Source organism: Trichoderma ghanense, assembly GCF_004382785.1.
Source record: "Trichoderma ghanense strain CCMA-1212 chromosome Unknown scaffold_4, whole genome shotgun sequence".
Taxonomy (NCBI): Eukaryota; Fungi; Ascomycota; class Sordariomycetes; order Hypocreales; family Hypocreaceae; genus Trichoderma; species Trichoderma ghanense.
Genome location: NW_027395667.1, coordinates 860,465 through 875,405, shown reverse-complemented (window position 1 = coordinate 875,405; position 14,941 = coordinate 860,465). Strand labels below are relative to the sequence as shown.

Below are 14,941 nucleotides of genomic sequence, written 5' to 3'. Positions count from 1 at the left end.
CCTGGGCTTGCGAAGACCAGCAGTACAGTAAGCAGGCAAAAAAAAAAAGGCACCTCACACCCTCTTTACGCCAGTTCGGCGCACGCGACGCATCAATCAGACCCCACCAGCGAGCCTCCCCCACTTTGCAAGGTACCTCGCGCACTGCACTTTGCCGGCGGAGGTACATGGCCCTCTGCCCGGTCCGTCCTGTCAAGGCCCCGGTAGCGCGTCATTCCGCCACAGTGCCAGAAAGCGCGGCTGTCCAGGTGCCTGCAGGCGCTAGAAAGCCAGAAAAGAAGGTCGCTGCAGCAGCTGGACCGTACGGTGCGAAGAGCGGGCGCAGAGTCAGGTGCTGCAAAGCCTCTCTACTGTACCTGCTCTCGCTCTGGCTCTCCCTCCAGACCAGACCAGGCCCTCGCTTCTTCTCCTCCGAACCTCGCAGCCCACACAGAAGCAGCCCGGCTAAGCACGTTTTGCCCGAGAAATGTGACGATCGACTCTTCTCCTCACTTTGTCAACTCCCTCCTCTCACAGCTCCATACTCGGCATTCCCTCGCCCCCCAGCTTCTCCTGCTCGCATCAGCTTCGCAAAGCCACACCTTGCCTCGCCCATTCTCGCTCCGCTTCTTGCTCTCTCCTCTCCTCTGCTCTCTCCGGCAAACCAACCAAGCAATCACCCGCCTACCATGGCTCCGACCAAGAACTCCCGCAAAGACCACGACGACGCCCCGGCCAAAGAAAAGAACGGCCACGGCTCTGCAAAGATGCGCCGCGGGGCCAGCCAGCAGACGCACGCCGCCAGCCGCGAGCTGCCTCCCGCTCCCACATCTGCGCCCGCCCAGCCGACCGAGCCTCTGCTCCCCAGCGTACGTCGAATGGCTTCTCCGTCTTCCTCTTCCTATATTTATGCCAATACCGTCCCTACAATGAGGCAGTGACCTCGCGCAACACGTTCCAACCAACAGCGTCGCTGACAGAACTCTCACAGCTTCCCTGGTCCTCGTTCGAGCGACGATCCCTCCACGCCTACGTCCGCGAACACGAACTGACGACTCCCGCCTCCTACTCCAGCTCCTTCCACAATTGGGTGCTCTCACGACCCGGCAGCCTGGGCCTCTACTCTCCCACAATGGTCCGCAAGCAGCAGATCAAGCGGCAGTCGAAAGACCAGCTCGCCCTGGCGGTGCGCAAGCACTTCAATGGGCTCGGCATCCAGGAGAACGACGTCATTGTCGACTTCATCTACAAAGTACGGAACCACCAGAGCGCGAAGAAGCCGGCGCCGACGAAACACGCCCTCGTCGCGACCGATTGACTCGATGCTTGATACTCGGACGGCTCTGGCGAGCGGCTACATGATTTGGCTGGCATGGATTGGTGTTTTGGCGTTACAAGGTTCTTGAGCACGGCGCACCAGACGTGTGTGTTTGGGTAGATACCCGTGGGAGTCGTTTGACACTCTAATCACTTTGTTCTTTTTTTTTTTCCCCTTTTTCTTCTTTACTACTTCTGTCTGCTTTTCCTTGCGATGCATAGGGTGGTGTGATTTGTCGCGCCACTTGTTACAGCGGTATCACGGCGGATAGGCCGGTCGGCCTTGGGGTTTGTCTCTTGCTTCAACGCAGTATATCGTAGAGGCACAGGTCTGGAACTGTACAGCGCCGCTCATCTAGAATAGGACGAATTGGAGTTTTCATGTTTTTTAGAGTCTTTCAGCAAAGATTTGGCCTGTCAAGCGTGATGCCTAATCAGGCTCTTGGCCGATTCTGTATTTCTGTTCTTTTCCTATTGTAAAGTCGGGGATGCGTAGCTGGTGAAACATTTCATGCAAGACAGGGGACGCGAAACATGCATGGAGCTTAAGAAGAAGAATTTGGATCCTCCAGGGCAACGGACTTGGCTTGGGCGATCCATGCTGTGTCGCCGTTATTCGGTACGCATTGAAGATGCATTGTAAGGCGGAAACTGCAATGTATGTATTGAATCCATGATTGGGACGTAAGCTGCATGTAATTAGGCTCTGGTTCGATGCACGAGATTTTGTCTCTCTGCTGGGTTGGTCTGCTTCGAGGCTTCGGAAATATGTTCCAAGTATACATGCGCGTTTGGAGTTTGCTGCAGGTAGACCCGACCTGGCCGGAGCTGATATGCTCGGATATGTGCCTCATGTACCTCACATTGAGGGAGCACAGCGTCTACAGGTAGGGTCAGGTACCGATGCATACATGATGTACGCAGCATGATGCAGAATGATGGGTGATATGGGCGCTCTGTCAGCTGCGAGAAGCCCAGTTCGTGAGCTTCTCTGTAATGTCATCTGGACCCTGGTGCTGTTTGTGGGTCCGATTGGCCAGCTTACCAATTCTCGGTGTGAGCAATACTGCCACAATATCCGTTGGTAAAAGTATTGCCGACGATTGAAGAGTTGCAGGTATTAATTACCTGCAATGTAGTTCTTTCAGCAGCACGGCCAGCAATTGAAACTGCCATCCAATACTTCATACAGCCGACAGCCTCACAGCAGAAACGGCACACCGAGCGGGATCGGCCGGGTTATGACGGCATAATCAAGGCGCTTGTCCAGGTGCCGAAGAAAGCGAACGAGCTCGGCTCAAGATCGGCAAAAGCGCGGCACTCCCCATTTTGACCAATCAGATCCACTCAATTCTTCGTCTCGGCGCAAGTTCGTCTAAATTCTACGGCCTTCATTCGTCGCAAACATCGACGTCCGTGGAAGCTTTTTTGGTGGAGAGAGCTTCTGTTAGCAGCCTTGCTTAATAACTTTTTCAAGACTAAACCACAGAGGGGACAACGTTCGAGGCGATTCGATACTTCTCATTTCCTTTACCTAGCTTGCTTCTGTACAGTATTGACCGATTGTTTACTCATATCCATTCTCGGTGTCGTATCTTTTTTGCATTGGCTGCGGTTATTTTCACGTGAAGCATTGGCGATAAGCCGGAAAGCCTAGGAGGGGAAGAAAGAGTCACACGAAAGAACAAGGACGACGACAACGAATTCGATCCGGGATATCAAACAATGTCCAACCTCCTCTTCAAGGCCGCGGCCCCGGCGCGCGCGCTTGCAAAGAGCCAACACCTCTCGGGATCGCCAAAGATCCAGCAGTGCCTGCGGAAAGGCGCTCGGCTTCACACGGCTTCGTTTGGATCCCGGGCTGAGCGGCCCAATGCCCGGAAAGAGCACAGCCCTCGGACATCTCAGCGGGTAGGTCTTTATCACAGACGGATGGATGACTGGATGGTAAAAGCCGGAGATAACTGACAAGTCTGTCATGACAGAGTTTCCATGCGACGAACCCCCTGGCGCAAAAAGACCCGTACAAGGCCCTCGGCGTGAGCAAGACCGCGACGGCCGCCGAGATCAAAAAGGCATACTACGGCCTGGCCAAGAAGTTCCACCCAGACACCAACAAGGACCCCACGGCCAAGGACAAGTTTGGCGAGATCCAGAACGCCTACGAGATCCTTTCCGACCCCAAGAAGAGGGAGCAGTACGACCAGTTCGGCGACGCCAGCTTCGACCCCAACGCCGCCGGAGGCCATCCTTTTGCTGGCGCGGCCGGCGGCAACCCCTTTGCGGGATTCGGTGCGCAGGGCGGGTTCGGAGGCGGGTTTGGCGGGGGCTTCAACTTTGAGGACTTGTTCTCGGCGTTTGGCGGGGGTCGTCGATCGCATCCTTTCCAGCAGGAGATTCTGGTGGGCGACAACATCGAGGCCCATGTCAGCATCAGCTTCATGGAGGCGGCCAAGGGCACGAGCCAAACCATCACCATCACGCCCGTGGAGACTTGCAGCACGTGCTCGGGCAGCGGCTTGAAGCCTGGCGCGCAGAGGTCGCCGTGTCAGAGCTGTGACGGAACGGGCACGCGGGTGCATTATGCACAGGGCGGCTTCCAGATGGCGTCGACGTGCGGAACTTGCGGAGGGACAGGCTCGACCATTCCGAAGAGCTCCGAGTGCCGGACATGCTCTGGCCAGGGCGTTGTGCGTAACAAGAAGACGATTACCGTTGACATTCCGGCCGGGATCGAGGACGGCATGCGACTCCGGATAGACGGCGCCGGCGACGCCCCCATCACCGGCCGGTCCACGAGCCCCAACGCGCGGGCCCAGCGCGGAGACCTGTACGTCTTTGTCCGGGTGGCGTCGGATCCCAAGTTCAGCCGCGAGGGCTCCAACATTCTCTACACGGCCAACATCCCCCTCACCACGGCCATCCTCGGCGGCCAGGTGACGATTCCGACGCTGGACGGCACGGTCAACCTCAAGGTGCCCACCGGCACCAACACCGGCGACAAGGTGACGCTGCCCGGCATGGGCATGCGCCGTATCAACTCGCGGAGGCCGGGCACCGGCGACCTCAAGGTCGAGTTCCGCGTCAAGATGCCCAAGTCGCTGAGCGCCAGCCAGCGCACCATCCTCGAGATGCTCGCCGACGAGATGGACGACAAGACGGCGCGCCGCGTCATGAACGTGAAAAGGTCAGAGGGAGACTCCCAACCGTGAGCTGCTGGCGACGATTGTTTGTTTTGCTAACCCCTTGGCTTTTTTGGCGGTGTGCAGCTCCGATCCCAATGACCCCAACACGCACAAGGACGAGGGCTTCCTCAAGTCCATGTGGCATACTCTGACGAACCATCCGGCGCACGAAAAGGACGCCACTGGTGCTTCTGGATCGACTGACGAGTCTACGAAGGACGACAAGGGGAAGAAGGAGAAATAGTCTGCCGTGGGAACAGGCTGCTATACGCCTCTCCGGAACGATGACGATGTATAATCCATCTGCCTCACTCAATCATACCTTGCAACGATTTCGACTATTCCGATCACCGATTTTGCAAGGAAAAGCCTAACGCGAACATGCTTAATTTCAAAAATGAAGGCGAGGATATTTTTGCATAGAGCGGGGGACTCAAGCACATATCACCAAAAGCGAAAGCAAACCAAAAAAAAGAAGGGAAAAATGAAATCTCAATGTATATTATCGATGGCGGCGTTTTGCTTAGAACGGATTACGGAGGCCGGGGGGAGGGGCTTACTGGCGGAATATGCCGCGGGTGTAGATGCATGTTTTCATCTTGCTTGCGCATTTTGTTGTACATTACATAGCTTTGGACGGGGGGGGCAAAAAAGGGGGAGGGAGAGAGAAATAGGGACGATGAGACGACTTATTCCGCGGAGGCCAAATCTCAATCTCCTCACTTTGTTATCATGCTGTATGGCGCGCATTTGTCTGTTCAGTTGTGTTGTTTCATTTCATGTGCTAGCTATCAGTGTTGTTTCATTTCATGTGCTAGCTATCAAAGGGTATGTATGGCCTGTATCATAGATTGTGATGATGATGACACCACAATGGATCAGCCTTTACGAAACTGCGCAATGTGTTGCACCATGTGTGTGTGGTGTGTATATCGTCCATTCTTCGTGTATTATGCCACGATATGCTCAGCATGACCCTTATCATCGTCGAGACAGCGAACAGCCTGATGAGGCCTGTGTGTGTGCCGATGAGGTATCCTTGGCTATGTCAGACCTAAAACGATGCACTCAAACTCAAGCAACTCACAAGATAAAAAAAAAAGCCTCCAAACCGAAACCATTCATTCCCCGCCATATGTCATCCCCTCATGGTGAGAAAGGCGTCAAGCAAGAGGAGAGACAGGGAGAAGCTCAACTTCTCACTAGAAAAAGGGTTCTTTTTGCTCTCCCCAGTCTCTCTCCCCTCTCCAGCCAAAGAGGCCTCTCAACCGATGGGCTTGAGCTTCTTCTTCTTCCTCTTCTCGGGGTCACCACCGGATTTCCCCTTCTGAAACTGCCGCCAGCTGTTAATCCGCACATCCCTCGTCGCCTCCCAATCCTGCTCGTGCTGCCTCTTGCGCTTGCGCTCCTCCATCTCCTCGTCCTGCCGCCGCTGCTCGCGCCCTTCCTCCTGCAGCTGGGCCTTCATCTGGCGCCTGCGGCGGTGCTCGTTGTCGATGAGCACCTCGCGCGTCTTGGCGCGCCACTTCTTGGCGAAGTCGTCCGTCTTGAGCTCGGGGCTGTCGACGGTCCACTTGTTCTCGCGGATGAGCAGCATGCGCGCGTCGGCGATGGCCTCGTCGAGGCGCTCGCGGTGCTTCTCGTCCATGAGCTCCGTCTGGGCCTTTTTCAGGCGGTCAAAGGCGTCGGGGGCGCGAGGGTTCTTGGTCTTGTCCGGATGGATGAGGAGGGACTTTTTGCGGTACGTCATTTTGATGTCGGACTCGGGGACGCCGGGCTGGAGGTCGAGGACGGCGTAGCTGTTGGGATTCGTCAGCGGAGGAGGGTTTGACGAGAGGGGGGGGGGAAGGGGGTTTAGGGAGCTTACGCATCGAGGCGGAATGCGTTGAGGATGCGATCGATTTCGGCGTCCTGCGTTGGGGATGGAGGTTAGCTTGCTGGTGTCTCTGGTTGTGCGCGACAGCATAGGGGGAGGTAGAGGGTAGCTGCAGCGAACCTTGTCAAACTCCTTGGCCTCGAGCTCGAGGGTATCGAGGGCATCCTTATCCTCCTTTGCAGTCGCATCCGCCATGGTGACAGTCGTATCTGACACTACCTAGAATAGAGCAGCAGTACCCTCCCGCAAAACTGAGGAGGAGGAAGGGAAAGAAAGAGAGAGAGGAAGAAAGGAGCGCGATGGTGGAAAGTCCGGCGTCGGCGAAGCAGCTTCTGGCGTGCCTTTTCGCTGTCAATTGGAGGAGGATGATTCGCGCAAGAGCCTGAGAACGAATGCAAGCATTGAAGGCGAAGAAAGAAAGTGGATTCGATGCCGCAATGATCGAGGTCGGGCTCCATATCTCTGGCTGTATTGGGGCTAGTGCGGCTTGCTTCAACTGGTCCCCCGGCTGGGGGCGATAAGATAAGCTGCAACTTTTCGATGGAGCAGAAAAAAAGTTGGCGGGAGATTGTCTGGCATTGAAGTTCAAGGCATGTCGAGTCGTGGTTGGCGATACAGGAGAAAACAGCAGATTTCTCAGCGATAGGCAGAGACAGAGGCATCTACAGAACATCATCATGCCTGGTCGCCGTGCAGCTTCGCCTGCGCCCTCCGAGCCGGAGCTGGACATTCTCGACTCGCTGTATCCCGGCGACGACGACAATGGCGAGCAGGGCCTGGGCAAGGACGCCCAGGATGGGCTCGACTTTGATGGCTTCTTCCATGCGAGCGCGGCTGGAGGCGGCGACGACGACGACGAGGCGTTTATTGCGCTGCAGCAGGCGGCTTCATATCGAAAGGCTTCCAACTTGAAGGGCAGGACGGTCAAGAAGGGCGGTGGCTTCCAGGCAATGGGTAAGTTACACTACAACATGCTGAGCTGCGCGATGATGCCCTCGTTGGCGTTTATACAAAGAATTAATCTCATGCTAATCATTCCGACACAGGCCTAAATGCAAACCTTCTCAAGGCCATCGCCCGAAAAGGCTTCTCAGTCCCGACGCCGATTCAGCGAAAGACGATCCCCCTGGTCCTCGAGCGGAAAGACGTCGTCGGCATGGCGCGAACGGGTTCCGGAAAGACGGCGGCATTCGTCATCCCCATGATTGAGCGCCTGCGCGCTCACAGCTCCAAGTTTGGCAGCAGGGCGCTCATTCTCTCGCCCTCGCGCGAGCTGGCCATCCAGACGCTCAAGGTCGTCAAGGAGCTCGGCCGAGGAACGGACCTCAAGTCTGTGCTTCTGGTCGGTGGTGACAGCTTGGAGGAGCAGTTTGGCTTCATGTCGGCGAACCCCGATATCGTGATTGCCACACCCGGTCGATTCCTGCATCTCAAGGTGGAGATGGGTCTCGACCTGTCTTCAATCAAGTATGTCGTCTTTGACGAGGCCGATCGACTCTTCGAAATGGGCTTCGCTACCCAGTTGACCGAGATTCTACACGCACTCCCGCCTTCAAGACAGACGCTTCTCTTCTCCGCGACGCTCCCTGCTTCATTAGTCGAGTTTGCTCGCGCCGGTCTGCAGGATCCAAGCCTTGTGCGACTCGACGCAGACACCAAGGTTTCTCCCGACCTGGAGACTGCATTCTTCTCCATCAAAGGAGCCGAAAAGGAAGGCTCTCTACTCCATATCCTCCACGACGTCATCAAAGTCCCTCTGGGCCCACCTGCAGGCGCAGACGAGGAGGCAGAGAAGAATCCCAGGAAGCGAAAGCGCCAGCCGGACAACGGCGCCGGCAAGCCCACGGAGCACTCGACAATCATCTTTGCCGCTACAAAGCATCATGTCGAGTACCTGTACAACTTATTGAAGCAGGCTGGGTTTGCAACATCCCACGTCTACGGTTCGCTTGATCAGACCGCTCGACGGATACAAGTTGAGGACTTCCGGATGGGCAAGACGAACCTGCTCGTCGTCACCGATGTCGCCGCCAGAGGTATCGATATCCCCGTGCTGGCCAACGTCATCAACTACGACTTTCCTCCTCAGCCAAAGGTGTTTGTCCACCGAGTTGGCCGTACGGCTCGTGCGGGCCAGAGGGGTTGGGCCTACAGTCTGGTTCGAGATGTCGATGCTCCCTATCTGCTTGATCTGCAGCTCTTCTTAGGCAAGAAGCTGGTCCTCGGACAATCAGAAAAGGAGCCATCGTACAGGGACGACGTCGTTGTCGGATCTCTGCAGCGAGACGCTGTCGGAACCCACGTCGAATGGCTCAACAAGTTCCTGAGCGAGAACGAAGACGTCGAGGCCCTGAGAGGGGTTGCCGTCAAGGCAGAGAAGCTCTACATGAAGACCCGAAACTCGGCCTCGAGCCAGAGCGCAAAGCGCGCGCGAGAGGAGGTCGCATCCAAGGGCTGGTCGCAGCTGCATCCGCTTTTCGGCAAGGACGTCGACGGCATGGAAGAAGCGCGCGCAGCCATGCTGGCCCGGATCAGCAACTTCAAGCCCCAGGAGACCATCTTCGAGGTCGGACAAGGCGACAAGACGACGAGCGCGGCGGCGGAAGTCATGAAGCAGCTCCGCAAGAGGGTCAAGCCGCGCAACAAGCAAGAAGCAGCCGACGACGAGGAAATGGCCGACATGGACGACGATTTCGGTGCTTCTCATGCCCCAGACAGCGACGGCGACGGCGACGACGACGACGACGCAAACATGGAAGACGACGATGAAGACGACGGCTACGGCAACGACGAGCTCGAAGTGACAATCACCAACACGGGCAAATCCAAAAAGGACAAGGGCCGCACCGACTTCCGCGACAACGAAGTCTTCATGTCCTACACGCCGCGCACCGTCAACGCCGCCGAGGAGCGCGGCTACGGCGTGCACTCGGGCGGCCAGGGCTCCAGCTTCGTGGAGCTCGCCCGCGACGCCACCATGGACCTGACCAACGACGACACGGCCAAGGCGTTTGGCGCGCCGACCCGCCCGCGCATGCGCTGGGACGCCAAGGCCAAGAAGTACGTCAACAGCGCAAACGACGAGGACGGCTCCCGCGGCGCAAAGATGATTGTCGGCGAGAGCGGCGTCAAGATCGCCGCCAGCTTCAGCAGCGGCCGCTTCGACAAGTGGAAGAAGGCCAACCGCGTGCACAAGCTGCCCCAGGTGGGCGAGCTGGTCAAGCCCGGGAGCGGCAACGGTGTCGGACAGCTGCCCTCGGGCGTGCGGTACAAGCACAAGAAGGAGCTTGCGCCCAAGGAGGCGGACAAGTATCGGGACGACTTCCACCAGCGCAAGAAGAGGGTCAATGAGGCGCGCGAGAAGAGGATCGGGCGCTTCAAGGACGGCATGGGGAGTAAGAAGGAGATCAAGGGCGTTACGGACATTCGCAAGGCGAGAGAGGAGAAGGAGAGGAAGAGGGCCAAGACGGGGCGGCATCAGAAGGGGAATGACCGGAAGAGGTGAGCGTGTTGAAGAGTTGATGGGAGGTGTAATGATTTTGGTTACTATCTTTGCTGCGCGGTCTAGGGAAAGGAGGAGGATGGCTGCATATCAACAGAAGAAAGGGGCCTTCACATTGTTTCAGTCACCGTGCTTGCATAGCATCATCACGTATAAAGATCATCAAACGCCTAAAACGGAACACATGTGCGTCTTCAAGATTAAAAGCATATCTATCAATGTTCTTCCGCCATGGGAGAGCTCTTGTGTGGTCAAGTTCAACGTAGCATCATGGCCCGTCCGATCTGTCTGTTCAAGTTCCATCCAACGCCTCGCTCGCCCAAAAGCAAACGCAAAAATAATCAATCAAAAAAAAAAGAGAAAAACACTAGGCTAAGGGCAGGTGTAGGTGTAGCGGCGAGACAAAACCAAAGCCGTATAGATCGTCCGAAATTTCGAGCAAAGATCTTGTACAACTGGCTTTCAAAAGCAAAGAGTGAGGCGCACAATCTCAGCGCCGTTGGGGGTATCATATGTTGTGTTTTGTAAGAAACAGGTTATTAGCGTGATGGTGGTACAGCTTCGTGTGGTCGTTCGTTTCCGTCGTAGAAACCAAAATGTCGTCATAAAAGAGAACGCCAGAGCAGGTTACTGCTGCAAACGATGAAAAGAAAAGATGATGTTGGTACAAGAAGATTGTCGAGGCTCATTCACTAGAGTCAAGGCGGCTTGCCCACTGCCGGACCGCTTTGCGCAACAAGCTCTCGTTAGCTGGGCCCTGTTGCTTGCGTCCAAAGCTGTTGCCGTCGTCTTGGTCAATCACCTCACGGATGGTGTCCTCTAGGGCTGACAGAACGACCGTCTTGCACTTGATCCGCGGTATCTGGACAGGCGGCTCCGGCGTCTGCGTCACCTCCGACAGCGTATCCGGCATGGCGCTGCCGGCGCGCTCAAGAGGGTCGAGGACCTCGACGTGGACCTGAGAAGAGGCGGAAGAGTGTTCTTTGCTCGAGTCTGGGATGAGGTGAATCACCTTCTCCAAAGCTTCTGCCAGATTGTCATCCGGCACGGACACAGTTTCCTCAATCCATTCTTCGCCCAACATGGCCTCATGGGCTGAGATGGACGGAGTGGTGACGGTACCTCCGATCACGGGCTTTTCCGCCTCCGGCCTGGGCTTGACGAGTCGGCGGTAAGTGATGCGGACAATCGAGTCCGTGGTGGTGTCGGCTATGAGAGCAGAGCTGACATCGACCCAGCGCTCGGCAACGTCGTCGGGGCTGGATGGGGCGACTACCGGCGTTGGCTCAGCCTTGAGCGCCGCCTTGACCTCATCGATGAGGCCTTCCTGAGGTGAGAGCCCCTGCAGGATGAAATCGCGATGGAATCGGTTCAACCAGCCGGCCGCATTAAGGGGCAGATCACCATCGACCGCGATGCGTCCAGTCTGCTCAAAGGAGTCAAGGCCGGGCAGGCCTGGTGTCGAAAGGTATCCGCTGCTGGAGGGCGAGCTGATGGCAGACTCGAACGAGGCAATGTAGTCGGGAAATGGAACGTCAACGTCGATGACGCCATCGTCTGCGTTGATCGATGTCTTGACGGGAGATTCAAAGGCACCGGTGGGATCGGGCGTCCTGTCGAGTTGAGTGAACGACTTTCGGCCGCGCTCGGCGGGTTCCCGCATGACGTCGAGATCCCTAGCATTGCTTGAGCGACGCAGGTTTCCGGTTCGTCTTTCGGGTCCCTCAGGCCCCTCCTCTTCGAGGCTCAGCTCACGAACCATGTCAGTCAGCTTGTTGGGCTGAGAGAAGCCCGTCTTGATCGGGGACCGGAGATCGCTGGCTTGGCTATACGTGCTGCCGCTGTCCATCGACTCGCGACGACGTGCGCTCCACAGCCCGCTCATGATGCTGCCCCATCGCAGCCCTTGGCTCGGGGGCCGGGGATTGACGCCTCCGCCGCTCTCCCCCCTTTTCAGGGATCGCTTGAGGTCGTCTGCCGCCGCACTGCCGCTGCTTCCAGGCCGCCGCCACCTAAGACTGTCGGCCCGTTGAACGGTCGAAAAGTGCGGAGTCGTCGAGTCCTGCACGATTGTAGAAGTCGCAACGCTGCTTTTCCGGCTCATCAGTTCATGGCCCGGAATAGGGAGTCCGGTGGTGCGGATCGAGGCAGCGTCGGAAGCGCGCCTGTGATGGCTCGATTGGTCCGCCGCGTTCAAATGTCCCGTCTGTGACGAGACCGCGCCGCCTCTGGTGCTTTGGCTTGCTGTCCTAGAGTGCGAAGCACGTCCGAAGCCGGTGCGACGGTTAATCTTGCGGCGAAGGGACTCTTCGCGGACGACGGGAACCACATAAGTGGGAGGCGAGTTGGAGAAGGCGCCAACCGAAGCCGACGTGCTGGGCCGATGCACTCGGGGCCCGTGGGCGTGCTGGTTCGCCGGCAGAAAGGCAGAGAGCAGGAATATGATGCGTCGTGCGGCCATCTTGTCATCCGCCACAACAATGGTCCGCGCCGGCAGCGACAGATCATCTTCGTTTTGGTTCTGTCTTCGCAGCTGTGCTCGCCTCCTGTACGTGGGCGAGCTGAGCGCCTGAAGCCAGTCGATGTGCGTGGCCAGGAACCCGGTGAGGAGGGTGTGCACGAAGAAGCCTTGGTTCAGTCCGGCTGCCCACTTGCAGGTCCAGATGGCCTCATCGCGCCAAATTCCCCAACGCCCTTGTCCAGTGACGACTCGGGAGGCGCTCAAGCCCATGACGATCCGAGACCTAGCAAGGCCAATCTCGGATGCGATATGCACGTCATCGGAGAGGCAATTGGGCAGCAGAGAGACGAGCTTGGTAGTGCCCTTGGGCGGCTTGGCTCGGGGCTCGTCAGAACGCCTGTCGGTAGTGAGAGACGGTCTTCTGGAGCCCACGGTTGCCCAAGACGCTGCATAAGGCCCCGGGGAGGCCATGTCCGTTTGCTTGAGCATGGTGTGCAACCTGAAAGCAACGACGGACTGAAGATGAGTCAGGGTGCGCATGATAATGTCCCAGTGCTTCGTAAGCGAGTCGATGCGGTCCTCGACATCAATGGAAAAGGACGAGTCGGTAGTTTCACCGTAAAGGCCCGAGCCGGACATGTTCCAGCCAGACATACGAGTCGAGCTGTAGGACGAAGAGAACAGCTCTTGGTCATTGTACGATCCTGACTCGCGAAAGGCAGGCTTGGGAGGCACGGCCGAAGAGATGCGTGACGGCGACGGTGGCAGCTGTACCACAAGCACGACGGCGTACATTGGCGTGCGTCGCTGCTTGGGCTGCGGCTTCTTCTTCTTCAGCGCGGCCTCGTCACCGGTGGGCGGGAATGGAAAGCCGCCGCCATTGTCTTCCGAGTATCGGCTAGGGGGTGTGACGGTGGAATCCAAGTCGTCGGCAGCCAGGGTCACAGGGAACAGTCGAGTGATGAGGACCTTCTTACGGTCACTCTGACGCGGAGTAGAAGCGCCCGTGGGCAGCGGCGGATTCGTTGGAGACACTGTCTGGGACGAGTACGACTGAGACAGCTTGCTCGAGCGACCAGTGGCACGTCCAATGGAGCTGCGGCCGTCTCCAAACATGGAGCTCGCGTGGTCTGGGGCGCGAGGCTCGGCCGGCACGACATGGACCTTTGTAGAGGTGCCCTTGTAAGCCATGAGCTCCGAGTTACCAAAGATGCAGCTGGAAAAGGTGGCCAGCTCCTCTCGGTATTCACGCGCAGCTCTCTGCCCATCCGTTTCCCCAAAGCTGTGGCTACGGCTGTGCACTGAAGCCCGGCGGTCAAAGGCTCCCTGGCGAAACTGAGAGCTTTCGGTGTGAGTGACGGTTGGCCGAGGGGCCTGGCTCTGGCTGCCCTTGCGAGGCGAGAAGGCGGTCGTCCTCTTCGCATCCGGAGTAGCAGTAGCAGTAGGATGCCTCTCAGGGGAGGCCGCAGACTCGGGGAGGGGATGGCTGTCGAAGAGAAGAGATGCATTGGTAGGGCCTAGAGCATCTTGCATGATGATGATGCGAACGTCCTTGACGTCAAGCTCGAGATCATCGTTGTAGTCGAAGGCGTTGGCCGGAGAGGCGGAAGAAGCCGCCGGAGCAGTGAAGAACGGAAAGACTTGGTCATTGCGATGTTGGTACAAGTCCTGGGCGTCAGGAAACAGCAGGTTGCGGGTATGCGAGTCTTCTTGGACGGATTCCAGTGAGAGAATGGGCCGGGAGCCGTTGTTAGACGGAGTAGGACCCGTAGACTGGCCGCCGGAGCCCAGATGCAGAAGTCGTCCTAGCATATCGTTGTAGCAGCGGCAAGTGAAAGAGAACCGGAGAGGTGACAAGAAAAAGAGGCGGGATATCTGGATGACGAAGTTCGAAGCTAACGAGGGCGCGGAAGATGCGGGATATCAGCTTTGGTGAAAGTTAAACCAAGCGGTGCGCCATCACCAATGATAAAGTCGAGACATGGCGGCACATGGACATGGTTGTTTCGTCTTCCTGCTGGTTTCTCTCTGTGATTGCCTGTTTCTATTTCCTTTTTCTTTGCTTCTGGTCCCTTCCCAAGTCTCGTGAGGCGCCAGTGCGCTTTGGCCTCTGGGAAATGGATGTGTGAGTCGCAAGCCGTGTCACCAAGCCGAGATGGTCGCCGTCTGGATTTCGCTTATTTCCAAGATGCAGCTGGAGCGTTCAGCTGCACACAGCCACGGGAGGCGGTCCGGATGCCAGGGAGAGATTAGCCCGGGCGAGACAGGAGGTGCAAGAAGGCAGCTGGGGGGTGATTTGCCCGTCGAAGCAAGACGAGACACGCAGCGCGCGCCGGCGATGGATGGCCGTCCCGGATGTTGTCGTACGTATTGTACTTTGCCTCCAGATGCGCCTCCAGACGTGCCTCCAGATGCAAGGCACGTGCGTAAAGGGAGATGCCGGGGACGCAGGGGCGACGGCAGCGCTGCGATGCGACGGGTTCGTATATGTACCGGACGGCGGTTTGGGCAACGGATTGGCTGCGAGGGAGAAGCAACAGGAACTGGCCCCTCCAGAGGCAGGTTGTGCGTCGGGACTGAGGCCTATTCGCGAGGCAGCTCGAGCCTTTTGTTGGTGACGG

The 14,941-nt window shown here is 57.4% G+C and overlaps 6 protein-coding genes across 6 annotated transcripts; 4 read left to right on the top strand and 2 right to left on the bottom strand.

Annotated features, from left to right (window-relative positions):
• Positions 1-167: 167 nt before the first annotated feature.
• On the top strand, positions 168-1,297 carry CCMA1212_004453 (uncharacterized protein; the record flags this gene model as incomplete). Its single annotated transcript, XM_073701754.1, has 2 exons — positions 168-848; positions 971-1,297. The coding sequence occupies 2 exons, from the start codon at positions 168-170 to the stop codon at positions 1,295-1,297; spliced, it is 1,008 nt and encodes a 335-aa protein (XP_073559717.1).
• A 910-nt stretch (positions 1,298-2,207) lies between these two features.
• Positions 2,208-4,725, top strand: CCMA1212_004452 (DnaJ-like protein; the record flags this gene model as incomplete). Its single annotated transcript, XM_073701753.1, has 4 exons — positions 2,208-2,212; positions 2,928-3,207; positions 3,282-4,483; positions 4,566-4,725. The coding sequence occupies 4 exons, from the start codon at positions 2,208-2,210 to the stop codon at positions 4,723-4,725; spliced, it is 1,647 nt and encodes a 548-aa protein (XP_073559718.1).
• A 1,020-nt stretch (positions 4,726-5,745) lies between these two features.
• Positions 5,746-6,652, bottom strand: CCMA1212_004451 (J domain-containing protein spf31; the record flags this gene model as incomplete). Its single annotated transcript, XM_073701752.1, has 3 exons — positions 6,478-6,652; positions 6,349-6,392; positions 5,746-6,280 (listed from the first exon to the last, which is right to left on the bottom strand). The coding sequence occupies exons 1-3, from the start codon at positions 6,550-6,552 to the stop codon at positions 5,746-5,748; spliced, it is 654 nt and encodes a 217-aa protein (XP_073559719.1). The 5' UTR covers positions 6,553-6,652.
• Positions 6,653-7,034: 382 nt separating this feature from the next.
• Positions 7,035-9,862, top strand: CCMA1212_004450 (ATP-dependent RNA helicase DBP10; the record flags this gene model as incomplete). The annotated part of the gene is made up of 2 exons (XM_073701751.1): positions 7,035-7,311; positions 7,404-9,862. 2 exons carry the CDS (start codon positions 7,035-7,037, stop codon positions 9,860-9,862), a joined length of 2,736 nt encoding a protein of 911 aa, XP_073559720.1.
• A 682-nt stretch (positions 9,863-10,544) lies between these two features.
• On the bottom strand, positions 10,545-14,132 carry CCMA1212_004449 (uncharacterized protein; the record flags this gene model as incomplete). The annotated part of the gene is made up of 1 exon (XM_073701750.1): positions 10,545-14,132. The coding sequence occupies one exon, from the start codon at positions 14,130-14,132 to the stop codon at positions 10,545-10,547; it is 3,588 nt and encodes a 1,195-aa protein (XP_073559855.1).
• Positions 14,133-14,311: 179 nt separating this feature from the next.
• CCMA1212_004448 (uncharacterized protein) lies at positions 14,312-14,938 on the top strand (the record flags this gene model as incomplete). Its single annotated transcript, XM_073701749.1, has 2 exons — positions 14,312-14,445; positions 14,515-14,938. The coding sequence occupies 2 exons, from the start codon at positions 14,312-14,314 to the stop codon at positions 14,936-14,938; spliced, it is 558 nt and encodes a 185-aa protein (XP_073559799.1).
• Between the last annotated feature and the right edge of the window lie 3 nt (positions 14,939-14,941).